This window comes from Spea bombifrons, chromosome 8 (assembly GCF_027358695.1).
Source record: "Spea bombifrons isolate aSpeBom1 chromosome 8, aSpeBom1.2.pri, whole genome shotgun sequence".
NCBI classification, from domain to species: domain Eukaryota; kingdom Metazoa; phylum Chordata; class Amphibia; order Anura; family Pelobatidae; genus Spea; species Spea bombifrons.
Window position 1 is genome coordinate 40,706,478 of NC_071094.1, and position 21,568 is coordinate 40,728,045.

Sequence of the window (21,568 nt, forward strand, 5' to 3'; positions counted from 1 at the left end):
ATGTTGAGACGTTCTATTTTCAGTACCGCTTCATAAAACTCGTTGGCATGAGAGTAATCATAAAAAATGTCGAAATGGATCAACTCGTGTGCCTTGGAAAATCCACATCCAGATCAAAGATTTTTTTTTTTGAAATTCTAATGTTTTTTTGGTTAGTGTCTGCTTGGTGAATCATTCAACTTGTCATTACAGAATAATATTGAGGAGGAAATCGACACATGCGCCCATACTTCATAAGTTTTGCTACGTAATAAAAACATTCTGGCGTTTGGACTTTTTTTCCATTGACCACTAGGAAGTCTGTGATTATGGATTATTGGCTCTTTTGCATGAAGTCAGAAAAAAAATCCTGACTCAACCGCATAATTAAATGTAAAGGACTTTTTCCAGCTAAATTAGTTACTATATATATATATATATATACACACACACACACACATACATATATATATATATATACAAACACACACACATTCATACATATATATATATATATATGTAATACATTTAGTTTCCAAAAATATCCTGATTTAATCCTGATTTAATCCTGATAACTATCGCTTAAACTTTAAATACAGCCAAACAAAAGGATATATAGACGAGATCCTGATTCAGTGATTTATAGGTTAATGATTATTAGTTTCATTTTACAGCCTTGTTAGTTACACTGATTATTCTGATTCTGATCGTTATTGCATTGTTTGTACAGATAGAATTATAATACAGTGTATACATATATTAAAGCTAATGCAATTTATTTTATAAGGCACAATACAGGCAACTGCCGAGGCCGCTGAGCTGACGGCACGGCCACCATCATATGTTAAGCAGGTGCATGCAAGAGGGGGTCACCAGAGAAAGGATCCACCTAGGGAGCTCGACATTCTATAGACAGCCCTACCCCTGGTAATGAGGAGCAAGAGACCAGTTCCTCCATCCATTGTGGTATCCATGGATTGCCTAAGGGTACCTTCCTAGACCCCCAAAACTAGGGAGGGAACAGGGTGTAGCAGCCATTAGTTTTATATTTGCCCACATTTTTTAATTTTTAGTCGCATTATTAGAGCTAGATAAAAAGTTAGAACCAGTAGAGGCTTTTACCGATGGGTACAGAGATATCGGTGAAGACCGGTGGGTCATGGGGCCTTAATTCATGTGAACCAAATGGCCATAAAAATCAAGCTACGTACTAAACATTCGCCACAAACTACTTTCGCTTGTTCATGTGGCCTCTAATTTCTATAAATTATCTTCTTCTTCTTCTTTAATAGAGTCATTGTCAATGTCGAGGGGCAACTCGGAGCAAATAGACTTTCTTCTGTTATAATTGACTGGGGTTTCCGGACCTCCGACTAAAAGAATAAAAGAAAATAAAAACAGCGTTTCTAAACACGTCTTATATTATACAGAAGTTTCTAAAATAGGACCAATTGCCTAAAACTGCTCAAACTGTATGTTACATTCACTCAATGTAAAATATTTTAGTTTATTTTATTTATTCGGGACTCACTATGCATTATTTGTATCATTTTGGTGGCCACAGACTTGCATTAAGGAGTGCCGGCGAAGGCATGGACAGAGGAGAACTTTTTCATTGACTTAGTAACTTATGAATAGCTGTTTATGTTGACCAGATAAGTAATTTGGCACAAGAATTGAGTATTTTACTACAGGTTGAGTATATATTATTGTGAGGTTCTGTTGCTGTAGCGGTCAAACACCTAGCTTTCTGATCGGTGCTTGTAAATAGGGGCATTTAGGAGCTATGAGATATACACAGTGCTACATTTATCCTCGTATACACATTGTAACTGTATTTGTGCTTTATGAAAGGTCCTCTATTATAGAAATACAGATTTGGATGGGAGATCAGACCTATCCGGCCCTATCCGGCCCCATCTAGTCTGCCCATTTTCCCCGATGTAAAGACTCGGTCCTTGGTCTCGTCTTTTTTTGGGGCTGGTCCATGAATTACGGTGAATTCTTTCTAAAACTTACCGGTCATTGAGCGGAATAGCTTGGGTTTATTCTGAGATCCAATCTGCAATGAGACAAAGTCATCTCTGTATCAGAAATAAACAATCTTCGCCTTCCGAAATCGGGAGAGCTCCGTGTATGAAGTTCTCAGGTACGCTTATATCACTATACATGTTACCTTATGAACGTTGCCCCGCTAAAAAAGCTTTACTAGGTTTAAATCAGAATTATTCAATTATGTGAAATTATGCCTTATTTATCATTTTTACTGGGAACACTCAATTGTCATTTGACACAGAAGTAGATATTGATAGGTTATTGCCATAGACACTAAAAAAATAGCTTCCTAAAAGTTTTTGTGTTGATTTTTTTATTTGATTAAAACATGGAATGACAGATCGGAAAGAGATGTATTTGCTTATCATACTTGTTTTGTTTAAACTAAGTGGAACAGCACCTTTAATGTTTTGATCCGGTGGCTCTAAATCACCGCGGAGGAGGAAGTGTCAGGTATTATCCCCCCAGTGCCCACTTCCACACATCCCTGCCTATCCCCGATGGAACATTGGATCCCCTCCGCATTCTAACCTCATCTACCTAATATACCTAAAATAATCAGCGACGATGAATCAGCGACAAGAAAAATATATGCATAGTCCCTCGGCTCCAGGTCAGTAAAACCCTGACAAGTGTTTAACTTAAATTGTCTGTATACCCTATCATTTCCCGTTATTAAAATCACCGCTTGTGTGTTTTCTAAGAAATGTGCTGTTATAGCACCATCTAGTGCTCCGGAAAAAGAATATTTTCCTGATACACTCGTTTAAAAATGGAAATAATAATAATAATAATAATAATAATAATAATCGTTATTAATAATAATAATAATATAATCATCATTGATATGTATAACAATAATAACAATAATAATAATAATAATATCACCATTATTACTACTAATTATTATTATTATTATTATTATTATTATTATTATTATTATTATAAATAATAATAATAATACAATCATTATTGTTAATAATAATATCACCATTATTACTACTAATAATTATTGTTATTATTAGCAATAATAATAATAATTTTATTTTTTAAATTATTTTATTAAATAAAAAAATTAAAATGACATACTTGTTTCCCATAAGGATGCTCATATTTGCTCAGACTCATGCGCAGACTCTGGTGACGCCGAATCAGGATCTCCTTGGCCTGTTCTGCCCCCGTGTCCGCCGACAGAGTATGTCGGCTGTATGCAGGGGTCTAAAGAAAGTTTAGAACACAAAGGGTAGAAGATATTTATTAGGAGACCAAATATGAAAGACCAACCCCTATATATATATTTTTAATCCGTTAAACAGTTTTTTTTTAATGTATGGTTTTTAATATTCTATAGGGCAAACGCATTCGAGCTCAAGTGCCATTTGAGTTTCCAACCTCAACGCAGTTGTTTACTTTTCAGTTCCTGTGGGGACTCAAGAAAAAAAACTCATTCATGATTATTCAATACATATATAAAACATAAAAAAATATATATATAATTTTAAAAAGATAAATATATCCCACCTTATTTTCTTCTCTGTTACCAAGGTGTCATATAATTTGGAAGGGCAAATAACATTTTGGATTAGATATTAGAACACTTACTGAATTTGGTCATTTTTACATTTTTTTTTTAATCTGTGGGTAGTCCCTCAAAATATCTGTAGAAAAATAATATTTGATAGATTTTGCAATTAAAAGTTTTTTTTAATGCATTATGGAATTAATCTGTTGGGGCTCTCTAAATGGTTTGCGGGATATATTTATCAGTTACTCTGATCACAAAAGAAAACACACAATAATGTTCTTGCTGTTTTTTATTTCCTTTTTCCCAATATATTATTGAATCCTCGCCGTTTCATTTAAAAGGCCCGACGGAACTATACAAGATAGGAAAGCAGGAAATTGGGGCGCTCAAGTCAACTTCTCCCAGCAGTTCTTACCGTTTTTCTTATTCGGTACAAATTCCTTGATAATATTCGCTGTATGTCATCCATCTGCTGAGGAAGAATTGGGCTCTTGGCAGATGAGGATCTGCGTTTATTACTGTTTGAAACAGAGAAATTGCTATAAATCACATTTTTTTGGTTCTGTTTTTACAAGGAATACTACAATAGCGTGATTTCATAAAAAAATATTTACAATAAAATTTTATTATTATGCAGATAGATAGATAGATAGATGGATAGATAGATAGATGATAGATAGATAGATAGATAGATAGATAGATAGATAGCGCTGCGTAAACTGTTGGCGCTATATAAATAAAAGATAATAATAATAATAATAATAATGATAGATAGATAGATAGATAGATAGATAGATAGATAGATAGATAGATAGATAGATAGATGGATAGATAGATAAATAGATGGATAGATAGATAGATAGATAGATAGATAGATATTTTTTAATAATTGATGCAATATGCCATAATTTATAAAAAAAAAAAAAAAAAACAATAATTTGGTTTCATGTTTATCCGAATAATATAGAAAATGCATTTAATTCAATCTTGATTGTTTTTGGAATATATATGTTTATTAAGTCGTCATAATCTACTCTTAACTTTAAGATAATGGATAAAAGACATCTAAAAATAACAGTTACATTACAAAGTAGAATTAATTAACCAAAGCGCTCCGTTAATATATTTTACACGTAATATTCTTACTAAAACATCCTTTAATTCACTTTATCGTCTCTAGATCTAATTTGTAGATGTATTTTAAAAAAAATAAATAGTTCATTAAAATGTACTAGTATTGCTTTGGTATCACAAGCTATTTAATTTGCTCTTGTTCCTATAAAGAAGAAAGGAAAAAATATGGGAACATTCACCAAAGGAGGAAGAAATAACACGGAAAAGCATCAATTAATAAAAATACTATTTTTGGTTTCGCATGCAACCTAAAATAAATAAATAAATAAATAGCCATTTTTAATGCAATAATTTTTATTTGAAAAAAAATAATTGCCATTAAATACATGATTAAGTATCAAGCCTCTTCTCTTAATTATTTTTAAAGGAATTTGGTTCGTTTTAGGAATACTTGAGTCCTATATGCCTAAATGTTCTAAACTCACATTTTGAGGTATATATGATATATATGATTTAAAAATACTTACGGCAGGGCCGATGTTGTCGACACATTGACTAAGTGCCCCGCTTCCGCTAACTCTATGGCGTGTTTCTTCTCTAGTTTTTCATAAAGTAACACAATGCTTGACTTTGGCTGATGGTCTTTCAGTAGAATCTTGTTCAGATATTTATTGTTGAAATACTCAAATCTGTTTGGGGGGGGAATCATCCATTTAAATACCTTATATTTTTATACATTCATGATATGTTTAAAAATAAAACCCAACATTTTTAATTTGTATTTTATTTATTTTTTGCTTTCTCTGAAATTTCAAGTAAAATATTGCAATCTTTATTTTCATTCATATTCACCAATACCTACTTATTCTAATTAAGTAAAAATTTCTGTTTGTACAAATACATTTAATTTAACTACAAAATTATGCAAATCTGGAATATTCTCAAAAAAATGAAATCACCGATATAAAAGCAAAATTATATTCTAGTGTTGATTTTTTTTTTAGTAATTTAATAATATTTGATTTTTAATATTTTTTTTATTAATATGTAACTTAACTCTCTATGCTTTTTAATATATAATTGAAAACCAAAAATACTTTCTAAATAAATAAATATCCATGAAAAAAACATCTGATGTTGTTCTAGTCCTTAACTATTATTTTAAAACCATCAGCAAAATTTAAATTTCCTTGTGATTCTGTAAAATAATATACATATTTATCTTACTTGTCTTTCCAGTAATATTGTCCCCAGTGGCCACAAACATCTTCTATACCAGCAACTAGATGATCCAGAAACTTTAAAAGAAGTTTAGAAAAACAAAAACATATTCAGGGAGATTCATGCGGCCATGATGAAATAAAAAAAAATGTTTTTGTTGCGTTGCGCAATAGTCAATTCCGAAGAAAAATGCAATTTTATTCTCAAAATAGAAAATAACAGAAACCTCCTTTTTAAATTATATACCGCAAGATTTGATAGAAGGTTTTTATTCCAGGCATCTCCTTTCTGTAAGTGTTTTATATTGCGAGCGCATTGCCGATGAGACGTAAGCCAGACGCACGCATATGGAGTCCCCAAATTGTACAATATTTTCACAGCTGCACATTTCAGCGAATGAAATGAATTCCGGTAACCCAAACCGGGGCACTTTTCTTTTAGAATTGTTTAAAGTTCTTTACGGAATACAGAAAAAAATAAATCTATGTATGCATGAATTAACCCAAGAGAGAAAAATAGAGTGGAAAAAAACATAATTAATAATGGCTTCCTTGTGCTTATCAACGTGTAAATAAATAAATGCATATTCTCATTAAGAGACTAAAGCAATAAGTTGTATCAAAAATGGAAATTGAGGCCGGCGTATTAGCCCAAGGGGCTATTGTTGAAGTTGATACCTTTTATTGGGCAGACACAGAGGATTAGAAGTTAGAAGATTTGTTAAATCAAAGTTGGGGACCTCAAAGTCTCTTCTTCTATATGATGAGACCTCTGAGATATCAAAAGTTACTGTTGGCCCAATTTAAATTTCAACGTCAACTAAAAACTTTTCATGAAACACTGTTATTTGACTTGTTGGTATTTTTATTTATTTATGTATGTGTCTTATGTATGTACTTGTTTATTTAATGTTTTATTTCTCTTAATTTATGAATATAGCTCTTAGTATTTCTCAGATTTCTAGGTAAAGCCAATGGATCTTAATCTTACAATTTTTGTATCTGGCAAATTTGAGCTTTTACAAATTATGATCACTCAGGACTCTCCAAGTTTGAATCAGAAGTTTCTGATTCCACAGATCTCCGGCTCAGGTTCTTCTTTCTCTGGGCAGGGAAATAGTGTCTGACATTGCCCACTCCCCGCCCACTTCTCCCTGATCATCGCCCATATCCCCTTTCTTCAAAAGAAACTCTGGGCTTAGCCCCACCCCCAAACACCACTAGCCTTGCCCCCCACATGAAGCCACTCCTCCAAAGAAGGGATAGCTCCAGGGAGCCTGCCCTGAGAGGTTTTCAGGTGTGCTTATCGAATAACCTCTATCTGGAGTTGCTGAGCAACCCTAGAGTATAGTTTGTACATGACATCCGCATCCATGAGCCGGCCAATCACTTACCCTGATATGGACCTGTTCGCTCACAGTCGAGACACTTTTGTTGCTCCTTTTGACTTCCAACAGCTCCACCAACGGCCGGATTGTCATTCCCTAATTGAATATTTTAAGGTCAATCAATGTCATCGTTCTTATATGGAAATAAGAAAAACATTTATATTAAAACAGTTAAAAATATCTATATGTAATGAATAAAGAAATTATTGATGGAATCAGATTTAGCCCTATGGTTTTTAGCACCCTAGGAAAACACCCAGAACACCCTCCCTATTTGTTTGCTAACAAAGGAGAGAACATGGCTCAGTATGGTGGGACTGGTCCTGAGCGGCAACATTCCATGGACCAAACACTAGCGTTCCTTCCTCCAACCCCCAGCACCACCACCACCATCTTCTTGGTAGTCCTTACATGCCTCACTTTGCACAGTTAAGAGGAAGAGAAGGTAACTGAAACTGGCCTGCTCTAATTTCATGGACGCCAAGATCTCATAATGTCACATATTTAATTTATTTTATTTTATAGAGGGTAGTCAGCATTGTCTACGTCGTTAGGGCTCATTTGGGTTGATCATTTTAGAGAGGCTAGTAGACGTAGCTCTGTGGCTGTAATAAAAAGCTCAATACTCCATGTACAATTAATTAACGTACTATATATTGCGTTATAAACGCAGTTGTGTGCCCCATGCCACTAAGACGTTACTGCCCAAGGCAGGATTTCACAATTACTACCTAAATTCAACCATTTCATTGAACAATTCCCCCAAATACCCTTTCAACTGTACAATTGTTTTGGGTTTTTTTTTTTCTTTCTTGAACTTCGTGATTTTAAAGACTTTGCCTAAGCGACGCATGCCCGCAGGAATTTCTTTTTGACTGTGCTACATTTAGTTGAGGAATGACATCATCACTTAGTGGTAAGGACCGAACAAAGCGCCTGCCTCGGCCTTCAAAATACTCTTTATAAAGCTTGATGAGAAGGCGGACGTGGGCTCTGAGCGATCTTTGTCGCTTTCTCCGGGCTCAGTGTGGCTGCACCTGCCATGAGGACACTTCTTTTCAAACCCTGACCCATATTTGCATCTTAAAACACGCTTTTCAGAACTTAAACACTGTCCCGAGGGCAGAAGTGGTGATTGCTAGCATGCTGTAAAGTTCATTTTGAGTTAGAAAACGACTAAATAATACATTTTTGGAAATGCGTGGCGCTGGTGTGTTTCTAACATTTTCTAATCGCAGTGACGGAACTTACCAGAACGCCATTTAGAAACTGGCTGGAATTGTGTAGGTATGTTTAGGGCATATGGTATATATATATATATATATATATATATATATATATATATATATATGTTCTGCTTTACTTTAAAGGGACAGACCAATAAATAATGCATATTGAATTACTTTGTAAATACTTTAATAAGCATTCTTCAAGCAGCCTAATGTATATTATGATTTTACATTATGATAAGATGTACCCCTATATATATATATATCGTATATATATATACATACATTTAAAATCAATCATAGAAAATACATACATATAGATATGTTTTAGGTGGGTAAAATTAGCCCCCGACCATGTTCACTCACTCCCACCCCTCCCTGATCATGTATCTGTACTCACCTGGACAAACACCGTGAAGAGGATAACCACTGTCGTTGCAGCTATAAAAAGTCTCTTTTTGGGAAATTCTGGTATCAAAAACACAAGTGAGAAGCAGATGGCCCCTCGGAGACCCCCGTATGCGATAATAAACTGGTCCTTTCTGGTGATTGAGTTTACGCAGAACTTGTTTAATATACTTGTCAGCACAACAACTCCTAAAATAATAAACATATATATATATATTGGCCATAAATCCATAAAGATCATCCTGTAGTACAAGAGAACTGAATCGAAAATGAAAATTTTAAAACAAATGTTTTCCATAACATAAGTGCGTCTGACTTCAAAATACGCTTAGCAGGAGAAGAAGACAGAAGAAGAAGAAAAACAAAGAAAGAAGAAGAAGAAAGAAGAAGAAGAAGAAGAAGAAGAAGAACAGGAGTAGATGGAAGAAGAAGGAAGAAGAAGGAAGAAGAAGAAAGAAGAAGAAGAAGAAAGAAGAAGAAAGAAGAAGACAATTTACTGTATGTTGTATTTGGAATTTGACTGTGAGCTTGCCGGTTGGTTGAAATGAGATTAAATATTTCAAACTCTTGAACTTAACTTTACAATACTGTATGAAGGGCCAATCCTGGTTAGTTTCTTCAGCAGAAAGGCTTAGCTACCCCCTTATAATATATAGTGAAACAAATGAAGGACCAGGGGCACAGGGAGGCAACTGGGTGTGGGGGCAAAGGTGGCACTCACAACTGTTTGGGGGACAACTGTGGGACATGCTGCTTGTGAAGTCCCGGGGCCCTGGGGCAATTTTAGCACCGGGGCCTATGGTTCCTAATTATCCCCCTGCGTTAAATTCTGTGAATGAATGAAAACGATTGTTGAATATTGCATGAATATGAAGTCCGCTCCTGTTTCTACGACATAAAACCGACAACTCGGTCTTCAATTAATCAACCCCAGACAAGCTCACGTTACAGCGGGGAGCAACACAATGCAATTGGAATCCACCGACTGACACTAATATTGCTACAGTTTGAATTATAGAGCGGCAGAATGTTAGCATTTACACGCCGTCCAAAAAACATATTATTAAAATCCTTAAAATTTATATCAGCTCATTACTTCTGCTTTTATAAATTGTAAATGAAATGGAATATGGTAATTTATTCATAAAAACGGCTCTTCTTGTGAACAGTGTCCACAGGGAACTTATTTTATGCAATCACTGTAATTTTTCGAACGACAGATCAAACTATTAAATACAGCACTTGATGGACTTTATTATTTGCTGCTGCTTTCAGATACAATTTATTAATCAATTTTTTTTTTTTTTTATAATTTTTTTTTTTTTTTACGAAGCCCCGCTAGCAAACAGAACGTGGAAAGGCGATCTCAGAGCTGATTGAAATAGAGATGCGTATTTAGTTAAAAAGTCAATCTGGAAACTTTTAGATGTTGGATATTGCACGTAATATCAGCAAAAGATACAATTGTATCGCTCCTTATTAAAGGCAACTTGTCACGGCCGGACTGGGGGGCACTTGAAGGCCGGCTGGATACGCGTGACCTCATGTTACACTTTTATGCTCTCACGGTGTGAGGTCATATACTGTATATACATCCAACGGCCGGGCACCACAGGACCTGAACCGCCACTGGAGTGGCCAATGCCCCTCGACTTTTATCCGAACCAAATAGGCAGGGAACGAAACTCATCTCCTCCAGGTTATACATATAGAATTTTCTCTAATATGGGGAAACGACAATTAAGAGTACATATTTATCTGCTTTTCTTTTATCTACCTGATGCTCTCCAAAAAAGACAGAATATAATGGTCAGAAAGATGAAGGGCCAGTTCCACTCGTGATTGTCTCCGATGGTAGAAACCCCAAGGAACAGAAAAATCAGCGTTTCGCTGACACTGCTCCACATTTTCATAAAATATTTCACGGTGATGTAGGATTTCTGGGATATATTGGCCTCCACGTAGCGTTTCATGCTCATGGAGCAGGCAATTATTCTGTGGAAAGAGGTAACAAAGAAAAATCTCACAAAACCTGTACATTTTATATGTCGCTGTGGAATGTTAAGAGCTGGTTCCACCAGCAGGCGGCGCTAAAGATCCGAGAGTCACATCGATATCAGCAGCTCGACAAACACTAACCGGTATTTGATTCCCGTAACATTTATCATTTCTAACTAAACACAAGGCTTTGCTTTTAAGAACCTTTCTTTGGGTAATTAAGCCTTCTATCGCCTAAAATCCAACTTGGAAATCCAATAATATCAATTCATGTGCCCACTCACAAAAAAACAATACTCACATACGCCCAAGTCAAAAAAAAAAAAGAACTTTGTGGATTCAACAAGTTGGAACTGAAATGTAAGGAATCAACCCACCAGTCCCACAATAGAAGAAAGAATCAGCAACGCTCATCCACAGGATGTTCTCCAAGAGTATTTTCATTAATTATCATTGGTGGGGGCACAAGACTGTCCCTTTAACTCGACCGGCTATTTGACATGTTGGTGACCCGTGTCCGGTAAGGCCAGTGATGATGGGGTGGCCCTGGCATTTGCATGGTGTGCCAGGTGGGCAGTCCAGGTGTGGGTAAGCCAATATTTGGCTACATATTAAGTATAAAGGGACACCATTGTGGTTAATTGCACTACCTGCTGAAACTACAAAAATAATAATACATGTTTTTAGAGCACATACAGTAAGCAGGGGGGTTTCTTAAAAAGTACAGGTACAGAGGCGCCTTGGTCTACACCAGCTGGCACCTTCTGGCCTTGGGTTTGGCCATAGGTAAAGTCAAGCCTCCCCCAGCCCCTAGTTGCTTTACATAGGGGGTCTCTTAAAATATCCCCAGATATGGAGAGAGAAGTAAAATAAAGTTATCTGTCATGTTGCTTTTCTCTTTGATGACATACTACGGTTGCCTCGCAATAGAGTCCTGTAATTCCTCCAAAGCCCTTGCCTGTGTATTACACCAAATCAGTCTGACCCCCAGCAGCCATTCTAACTGCCACTCCATTCACAGTGGAGGTCAGTGAGTGTGATTGAATGAGGTGTGTTGTGTGATAGGTGTGATGTGTGATAGGTGTGATGTGTGATAGGTGTGATGAGAGGTATTAGAGGAGCTTTAAAGGTTAGCAGTGAAAATACAGCAAAATACAGCAAAATGGTATAATATTTAAAAAAAAAAAGTATACTCTTGTTTAAGATGGATTCCTATGAGTTCATCATAATATAAAAATCTAGGAATGTTGGGGGAAACGTCTCTGTGGAACAGCACCTTTAACCCCGATAGTGAACTCTCGAGCAGTCTAACACTTACGTTGTGTGGAGTCGCGCAGGGCCGTGTAACTCTTATCTACTTTCATTTTTCTTAACTCATAGAAATTGAAGATGTTTTTATCGGGCTTGTTATTTCATTGCAGTCAAAACACGATGTCAGTGGCAATTTCAGTCAAAGCTGTCATCCGAGGCTTCTCTTAAAATGATAGCCAGAGGGGTCTCGAGCTTTTGTCCGGGTGTTAAGAAAGATTAAAGCTTGTAATCCGGCCTCGGTGCGTGCGATAAAACACTAAAAGGGTCGCATAGAATGCTCAAATTTAACTCTATGACTCCTGATGCAAAAACAACGTTTGCATGAGGTTTAAAGGTGAAGTCCCATGGAATAATTTTTGGTTAAAAATATGAAAAGATGGCCGCAGGAATACTTACGCCACAATTCCGGAAAGATGAAACATCTCGGCTGTGAGGTAGCTGAGGTAACTGTACAAGAACACAAACAGCGGCTCGATAACTCGGATATTTTCTGTGAAACGCGTTGTTAAGGCAGCCACAAACCCATACGCAAGGCCCACCAAAACTCCTCCGATGCCTACCACAAAGACTTTCCCGATGCCAGAGAAAATGTCCACCAACTGAATGTCTGTCATTTCATCAAAGTCCTCAAACAACTTATACAGCACCTATGGAAAACAAACATAAATCTTTTAGCATATTCACTAATATTGGTCAGTATGGGGCTAGCCCAGGCCTGCCCAGATATTATGTCAAATAATACAGTATGTCCTACTTGTGACCCCGATTGGACGCGTGGCCAGAGACTTACGACGGTAACAGCATCATTGAGAAGAGATTCTCCAAACACCAGGATGTACAGCTTTTCGTTCACATGGATCTCTTCAAAGACGGACAGGACGGCCACCGGATCCACTGCCGCAATCAGACTTCCGAACCAGAGATTGTGAAGAAGAGAAATGCTCCTCAGACCAAAGGCCTTCACCTGGCAAATTCCGTACAGAGAGAAGCCAATGCCAAAGACGTTCCAGATCGTTCCCACAATGGCGTACCAAAGGATGGGCACAATGTTCTCAAAGAAAGGCCGACTCGGCATGAAATATCCAGCATCCAGGACTATGGGAGGCAGCAAGTACAAGAAGAAGTCTTTACTGCTCATGACTGGTTTATATTGGTCCTTCATGCCGTACATTATTCCTCCCATGACAAGACCCACACTTATTAAGACGCAGCTCTCCGGTACCACCGAAGGAAGCTTGTGAGAAAGATGGAAACCTGGGAGAAGAATAAAACAGATGACTTTGGTGTCAGCAATAAATCGAATGTATTCAAGAACGGAGCATATATACCGTTCCGATGCCTCCGGTCATCAACAGATGCTTCCATTTATGTTATTTTAGGGGTTTTAATCTAAATGTATGTCCCCTGCAGCTCAACCAGGATCATATAAAGGGGCCATGTCAACTAAGCGAACATATTCTTCTTTTCCATTATTTTATTTTCTTCTTTTTAATGGGCTTATGCGAGTAACGGAAGGGTGCTAAAACCTTCTGACTGTAGAATTCTGATACATTGGTGGAACGGAGCCTAGGGCAGCTGCCCTTCTTGCCGCGTACGACCCCGTCTTACGTATATGGCGGATGTTTTGATATATCTAACAGCCTAATAATGACAGGAACATCAGGCCTGCCAGCGTTCCCTCCTAATGAAAGCGGTTATCACAAATAACCGTCCGTAGCTCCGACGCGTAGATAATTTCCTGGCGCTCTTACGTTTCCAGACATCAGGGAATAGCAGAATAATGCAGCACTTAACCCAATCGATATTTGTTTTCTCTTTGCCAAGAGGCTTAAGGACTCTCTCCTTCACATCTATTAATAATAAATCACTGCTATAGAAACATTATGATCTCAGTATGTATGTTTACGCAGCTTTACGCATGTTTTGCAAGGGTTGTGCACTGATACACAGCTGGGAGAGCTAGAACGGGATAAAATCAGGACTGTTGGCATCTATGAATTTTGTGTTGCTCACAAATAAGCAGAGCTGGGCTCCCACCTCCAACACAAAGCATTACAGCGTTCAGGTGTGAAGTTTAAACACATCACAAGAAGTATGTACAACATTGTGATACGTACAAACATTAATTATATTCGACAATGTGTCTGGGGTCGGGCTGGCGATGAAAAGGCGGCCCTGGCACTTTAAGGCTTTAGGTGGCCGCTTGATGACCTAAGTGCACCTTACGTTTATTTACTCACGGGCATCTGCAGCCATTGACCACAAACTGCCAATGGCCAGCAGACAGTTATATAGCGCCGTCATATTCTGTAGCGCTGTACACTGTGATAGACTCATACCCGGCAAACGTTCTGAACTCCTAGAAAAGAGGGACTTCAGGGGAGGAAAGGGGATTTGCGTCTGAAAGAGGGACTGTCCTGCTTAAAAAGAGATTCTTGGGAGGTATGCACTGAACAGCCTATGCGCATGCATTAAACACACTGATTACTCAGCCAACCTTAGGCACATCGACAAGGTGACACACGTAAGAATATTTCCCAGCAAAGAACGCAGTTCACCTTGGAATTCGACGATCTCCGAATTTGGTGAAAAATGTTAAAACTTAAAAACTGATTTAAAAAAAGCAGCCCTTATGAAAAAATTACTGCGGTTTTTCTGAAGTAATACTGGAGTTTTTTGGACATGAAAAACGGCAATAGTGCACATTTACTGCAGTTTTACTGCATTTGTACTTCACTGTACTGCAGTTTTACTGCAGTTATTTTTGTACGGAAGTACAAATGCAATAAAGCTGCACTACATTGAATTACAACTGTAGGTTTGCAATATATAAAAAAAAGTGCAGTAAATGTGCAGTAATACTGCAGTAAAAGTGCAGTATTGCAGTTTTTTCATGTCCAAAAAACTGCGGTATTACTTCAGAAAAACTGCAGTAATTTTTCGTAAGGGAGGTATTGGTGCGAATACAACGGTACAGGACACACACAACCAAAACAGGAATTATCCAGGGAAAGGTGTTTTCGACTGACTTGTAGCATTAATTGCGTTTGTTTTCTGGTGTTAATATTAATTTGCTGCTTATAACATTATAACACAAATTCATAGTGCGGACTAAGTGAGGCAAGTAAATGGTTAATCTAAATAGTAATTTTAAAAAGATGTTACAATAATACAATCAACATCAAGACTCCCAAAGTATATTAAAGTAAAAATAATATATATATTTTTTAATTTTTTTACCTATTTTAGCCAACGAGGCTAACATTATCCACAGCGTGATCTCGAATGGCGTGCGAACGTAGTCGTAGTCCATGGAGAAGATCCTCAGCCTGGAGGAAGCGTTGAAGTCATGTTGCCCGAGGTGTGACAGGTTGGAGACGCCGCGCTCGTGGGACGTGAGAGGATACTCCGGGTCATCTCTGCTCATAGAGGCTTTGGCCAGGTGAACGACCAACGGACATACGCAGACCAGCGCCATGTAGCGAGCGCCCCTCATCGTGTTCCGGCTGAGCTGTCGGGGACGCGCTGTCTGCTTCCACCATTAGAGAAGATGAGATGGATGGATCGAGGCATGAAGAGGCAGAGATAGTCTGCGCTCAGATGACTTCTGGGAGTTTATACAGCCGGGACGAGCTTAATTGAAGAACCAAGTGCATTGCTTAGTGGAATGTTTCCGAGCCGCGTCTAGCGTTAGCCCATTACACATCCCCCCGGCTTAATGATTCTTCTGATAAATCATTAGGAATCCAGTCGATCTGTTGATGGATCTGTGATCTATGATGTGTGGATGTATTGCTGAGTGTTTTAGGTGTAATGTAAGGAAGTTTTACTTTACTGAGAAGGTGGTAGATATATGGAACAGCCTCCCATCACAGGCATGCCTCCTGAATCTAAGATGAAACCAAGGACTAAGATCTAAGTCTTATATATGGAAGGATAAGCAGACTAGACGGGGCAAAAGTCAATATTTTCATGTTTCTATGATTGCCTGCACTAAGAAGGCAGTAGACATTCCAGTAGAAACTCCAATATCACCTTGATTAGTAAATAACCAGGCTCTCGATTCTGTTGGAAATAAACTTCTTTATTTTAATAATTAAAGATTAAATAAATCACAGATTTCCATAGTTGCAAACGTGTTGTCGCATTTTGTCAGGACAGAATGTGACATTCATGTTACCAGGAAGTGTAATTGTGACATCATATCAAGCCCCCCTCCCCATGCTTAATGTCATAGTACTACTTGATTACATAATCTATATGGTCAACTACCGGACTGCCAGGACAATGGCAGGGGCAGTCAGATGTGGATCCTGATTCTTGGGACTGTCGGACAAATCAGGACAGTTGGCAAATACGCACTTATAATGACTACCATAGTTTTCGATCTCTATATCTGTAAGCCAAATCTGAGAACCTTCAGAATATGAACCCTTCGGCGTTCCATCCTGACGAATCTACGTAACGATTCTTGAAACCAAATAATTTAAAATTGATCCTTGTGGAGACTTTAATTTCCTATTAATTGCAGTCAAAGCACCTGTATTTAAGCAGGGGCTTTACTTATACTATATCAGTAATGGAAGGGCAATAACGAGTCAGCATCAGGCGCTGAAGCTAAAATAATCTCAATGTGACCTGCAGGGGGCGATGGAGGTTTGGAGAAAATAATAAAATAGTCATTTATTAATTAATTTGTCAGGCTGAGGTTTAGGGCTCTGTGGGTACAGATCCTGAATGAGCGGCGTTATGATAAGTATCGGCTCTGACGGTATCTGCCTGCCGGGGGATTTCGGTGAACGGCTCTCCGGTGACATAAAATACATTCCATACGCTGAGAGCGGATAAAAGGTATATTTTTTCAGCTGCGTTTCTATCCAAGCGTAACGGTTTGAATACGCAGACTCGGTGTCTGGATTTATTATGTCTGCTACAAATGCACAATGAGGAGGAATCATTTTCAGTGTTTTGGGGCAACATTACCTGATGCTTTTTACGCTCATTTTTGTATGTAATATGCACTAAGAAATCAGTACTGTGACACGGAACCAGAGCCACAAAGAGCGTAAACTTTTTTAGAGACGTCATTGTTGATACTGTATCCAGATAGCTACCTCCAGCCTGGATATAATGGTGTTGGTCAAACAGAAGACACCTTCTTCAGTCAAATGTTTTCGGCCAAGATGGAAAACGATGTACAATCAGCTTTAGGGGCCTTAGAGGTCTCTTGTATGGATGGAATCCTTCTCCACTTGGAGAAGAGCCCGTAAAGGTTCCGGAAGTCCTTTCTCTGGACAGTGTCTGAGCAGAATAATTTTATTTAGGCGGCACCGGGAATACCACGATGAACCAAGCTGGTGCAATGACTTGTCTAAACATGAAATGCCACAGAAAAAAAGATGAGTGTCACAAACCAATGTCATTTTTGGACCTGTTCTGCTACTTGGTGCAGGACCAGCATAATATATAATATTATACACTGGTGGAACATATAATAACCACCAGTGGTAATCAACGTTACCCTCACCTCACAGCAGACCGCTCCTGGAGTCTGGAAGTGCAACAAGGAGGCAATGATACATGAAGACTCTATTATACCCAGCAGGGGGGCAATAAGCTCTTGGTCAAAGTGTCTTTACGTTACCTTCATAACCTATGTCTCTGGCATAGAGAGGTCCTCTGCGCGGTTTGTGGACCAATCAGAAACTAGTACGGGCAGGAAGGTAAAATGAATGTAACGCAACCTGGAGATGATTCCAGGGCTCAGTTTACAGAGATCTACAACCCCATCTCCTAAACGTACTTACTTGTTCCAGAAATTACATTCTTACACACGATCAATGTCAAAAGCATTTATTATCTGCAAAGCATACAGACACAACATAATAACAAGTTATGTTATTAACATTAATGATATATACCCCCTCTATTATAACGCAAAGAAGACTGGAAAGGTGGCCAATCATTAGAACAAGAGGCTATACATGAAATTCCATGAACTCTAGGCTTAGACATAATGAAAGGAAGCTTTACTTGGAACGAACTCCCGGCAGATGTGGTAAAATGTAATAAACTGAGCCGACGCGATCAGGAAATTAGCAAACATAAGGGATCCTGAAACAGGTAATGTTCGAGGTCTAACTTCAGGCAGAAAAGCGGGAAGACTAGAGGGGGCTAAATGGCTGTTATCTGCAGTCAGTTATCTTAATTATAAAGTATTGTGACATTCTTTTGGAACTTCATTATTTGAGCAACGCAATACCCCCTAACACAGCCGAGTATTTTGACCGGGCGTCCGGGTTCTTTTTCAGTCCGGGTTCACTGGAGATATGCAGAACCGGGGTGACGAATTCGGAGCTCGCCCCACTCGCGGCGCTCCTTAAGCAGTTTAGGATGGCCTGCCTCGCCTTGCGACGTTCCACGTTCTGCTCCTGCGATATATAAGTACTGATCTGGTTTAAACTGTTCATGAGGCTGCTAGAAAAAAGCATGGGGTTAGGAGAACCATCAACGGCTTGATGCTCCTCAATAAATTGCTCGTAGAGTTCCTGCATCTGCTTCTCCATGTAGTCGTTGAGAGCAGAGTTTGAGAAGGGGGCTTTGGGGATTGTGATGCTCCGGTCTCGTTTGTCCTCGTTGTTCGGTTTGGCGGGTTTATCCGGAATCTCAGTAGGGGGACTGTTTGTTGGAATGTCTACGGAAAGCAAGATTGGGCCATCTTGGAGTTCGCTATCGAGGTCCAACACGCACCCGGAGTCCTTTTTATTGAGAATATGGTGGCCTGCGATGTGCATGTCTGGATATTCTTTGAATATACTCGCATACATGCTTGACCATGACGTATACAGGTCCAGCTGTTTTCCGCCGATCCGGTCTTTTTGGGGGATGTACAAAGCTTGCGAGGATTCTTTTCCATAGTACAGGCTACGCTGGTCTCCATGTTGGCTTTGTCCAGGCCTCAGTGTTTGATCCCTCGCCCGGAAGACATTCAAGCCATCTCTATCTGCTAAACCTGCAGACCCGTTCTTCGGCTGACCTTCCACCGACCCAGCGGTCGTCTCTGTGTTGTTGTTTTCCCGATTCAGTTTTTTCTCTTTACATACCGCGTCCCCGTAGGCAAGTCTACAGATAAAAGCTTCGGCCAACATTTTGGTAATCGTACGGGTTACTTATCTGTCAGGAGAGAAAAAAAAAGGCATAAATTGGCATTTTTGTGACTTTCGCAATGTTAAGTTAAAAAAAACACTAATTACACTTTATATATTATATTGTATTATATTATAATATTAAAAATATCATTAGAAAATATTCGTTATCAAGTCCCTGCATTTTCTATTCTAGGACTGGTTCATTCTGGGCTGTAGTCAAATGATGCATTAAAATGTATTGTTGCCATAGCAGCAGAAAAGTCCTTGTGATAAGTGCATCTATCACCTCACCTGTTGTTCCTGTAAGTCAGATTGTTATGTTACATGCTACTTGTCATGCCCTGTCTACTCATTGTACAGCGCTACGGGATTTGATGGCGCTATATAAAACAATAAATAATAATAATATGTAATATTATTTGAATATACCGGTAATATCTGAAAATAAGTAATTAATCAAAATGTTCTGTAATCATATTTCTGTTTAAATACTTTCATGGGTGGTGCAACCTAGGTTTATCTTTGCTGTTTTCTTAGAATTCCCCTTTTCCATGAGTGTTCCGTTCTTATCGTCCCCGCTGACAGCAAAACATACAGAATCAGCTTTTCTTTACTGCGCCACAAAGTAAAAGTCTTGCTTGATAGAAAAAAGCCAAAAATCGTCCCTTAAGAAGTAGCGGGCAGGCAACGTTACAGCGGGGAAACTGCTTTTACCGCCACTGGGAGACCAAGCCCGATGGAGTCCACATGAGTCCTTTAATGGTCCACAAACGATCTTTGCTACAGTAGATACAGTAGATGTTTTGTCTCAACTTTGTGAATACAGAATTGAGCAGGTTCTAAAAAGTTTTAGCTAATAAGGTAGGACCCCCTACTCCATAGATAAGACAGCCAAGTGCACCCTCACCTTTAAGCACCTCTCAGTGAACGCTTCAGGAGGTGGACATCTCTACAAAAATGGTTTTAATTACCGGTATATGCAAACTAAGCAATTTTATGTTAAAAATAAATAAATGTACTGTAGAGATCTAACATGGAGATAAACCCTGTTCACACTGGTGTAGATGTCTCCTCATCATCTAATTGGGGTCTCATAGAGCTTTGAAGGTCTAAATCGGTCCTTCAGCCTACAAACTCAATCTTTAGTGAATAGTGTTATGCCTCCACCTCCACCATATCCAGTAGACCCATCCAGCCCAGTCTGCCCATCGTTGGTCTCGTCGTAGATTCAGGAGCCGGATGTCCATCCCATGCGTGTTTCTATAACAAGACGGACAGGCGATGCCGCAGCCAACGCCGGCTCCGGGATGAAATGTTACAACGACCTTCTTTCAATATCGTCGGGAGTCCCAGAATTCATTTTTTAGGGCCGAGGGTTTGCCGCATCAGAAGGAACACGCTGTTTGTTTGCGTTGGGCTCTCGAAATAATTGAAGTGAGCAAATGCCATGACATTTAAATTCACAAATCCCCGACGCTCGGTGTCAGGCCGCCTTTTTGTATCCGATTCTAACAAATATATTATTGCGACTCTTCGTGCCGGATACATTTCACAGCTAATTGCCTCTCACTGTCTTAAAGTTCACTTGGTGGAGCTGGAAATCTCCGTAGAACCCAGCAACGTAGCCTCAGAAACGTGCACAGAAGCCATCGTAGCCTAGTGCAAGTTATTTAAATAACCCTTTGGGCGCCAACGAGCAAAGAACTAAGAAGGTTAAGAACATTACAAATATTTGCTTCTATGACCTAGAAATTAAATGCTCTGATAGGATCTAATGGATGTTAGATACTCAAAAATAATAATAATAATAATAATAATTTCCGCGCATTATATTTGGTCCTTACCTGATTTTTTTTTCATACGTGGCAGCAGAGCACCAGCGGTAAAGTAATTTTCCGATGTTATTATCTATAGGAAGTCGACAACATCTTTCAACGACTCCATCAGCCAGGCTCTGCTGCAGAGCGAGCGCTTCTTCTTCCCTTTTTAAAAATTCTTAATTGGAAAGAAGAAGTCGTTAAGCACCGGACATGAAGTAACCGGTGCTGTTTAATCACTTGACTTCTTTTACAAGACCATCAAACCGAAAGCTGATGAAGAGTGTATTTGTACAGTCCGCATTTAGAAACCAAGCTCAGCAGCTTCATCTAACAAGGTGGCCTACTGAAGCTTATCACAGCCGCCCTGGAGGCCATGCTGCTTGTAAGACTTGGTTTGATGGGTTCCAAGACTT

General features: G+C 38.6%; 2 protein-coding genes across 2 annotated transcripts; both read right to left on the reverse strand.

The window, feature by feature from the left end:
• Positions 1 to 1,135: 1,135 nt before the first annotated feature.
• Positions 1,136 to 15,701, reverse strand: LOC128503758 (sodium/hydrogen exchanger 2-like). The gene is made up of 12 exons (XM_053473939.1): positions 15,428 to 15,701; positions 12,978 to 13,441; positions 12,584 to 12,834; positions 10,656 to 10,873; positions 8,871 to 9,067; positions 7,248 to 7,337; positions 5,861 to 5,931; positions 5,161 to 5,322; positions 3,975 to 4,077; positions 3,124 to 3,252; positions 1,999 to 2,041; positions 1,136 to 1,352 (listed from the first exon to the last, which is right to left on the reverse strand). The coding sequence occupies exons 1-12, from the start codon at positions 15,681 to 15,683 to the stop codon at positions 1,240 to 1,242; spliced, it is 2,097 nt and encodes a 698-aa protein (XP_053329914.1). The 5' UTR covers positions 15,684 to 15,701; the 3' UTR covers positions 1,136 to 1,239.
• Positions 15,702 to 18,033: 2,332 nt separating this feature from the next.
• Positions 18,034 to 21,308, reverse strand: LOC128503761 (TLR adapter interacting with SLC15A4 on the lysosome-like). The gene is made up of 2 exons (XM_053473943.1): positions 21,180 to 21,308; positions 18,034 to 19,360 (listed from the first exon to the last, which is right to left on the reverse strand). The coding sequence occupies exon 2, from the start codon at positions 19,333 to 19,335 to the stop codon at positions 18,430 to 18,432; it is 906 nt and encodes a 301-aa protein (XP_053329918.1). The 5' UTR covers positions 19,336 to 19,360; positions 21,180 to 21,308; the 3' UTR covers positions 18,034 to 18,429.
• Positions 21,309 to 21,568: the final 260 nt, after the last annotated feature.

Excerpts from the sequence above, each read along its gene's own strand:
- LOC128503761 (XM_053473943.1), bottom strand. The coding sequence starts at position 19,335 with ATGTTGGCCGAAGCTTTTATCTGTAGACTTGCCTACGGGGACGCGGTA.
- LOC128503758 (XM_053473939.1), bottom strand. The coding sequence starts at position 15,683 with ATGAGGGGCGCTCGCTACATGGCGCTGGTCTGCGTATGTCCGTTGGTC. Across the intron at positions 7,338-8,870 it reads TCTTCACGGTGTTTGTCCAG|GGAATGACAATCCGGCCGTT; the intron begins GTGAGTACAGAT and ends ATATTCAATTAG. Across the intron at positions 1,353-1,998 it reads GCTATTCCGCTCAATGACCG|TCGGAGGTCCGGAAACCCCA; the intron begins GTAAGTTTTAGA and ends TTATTCTTTTAG.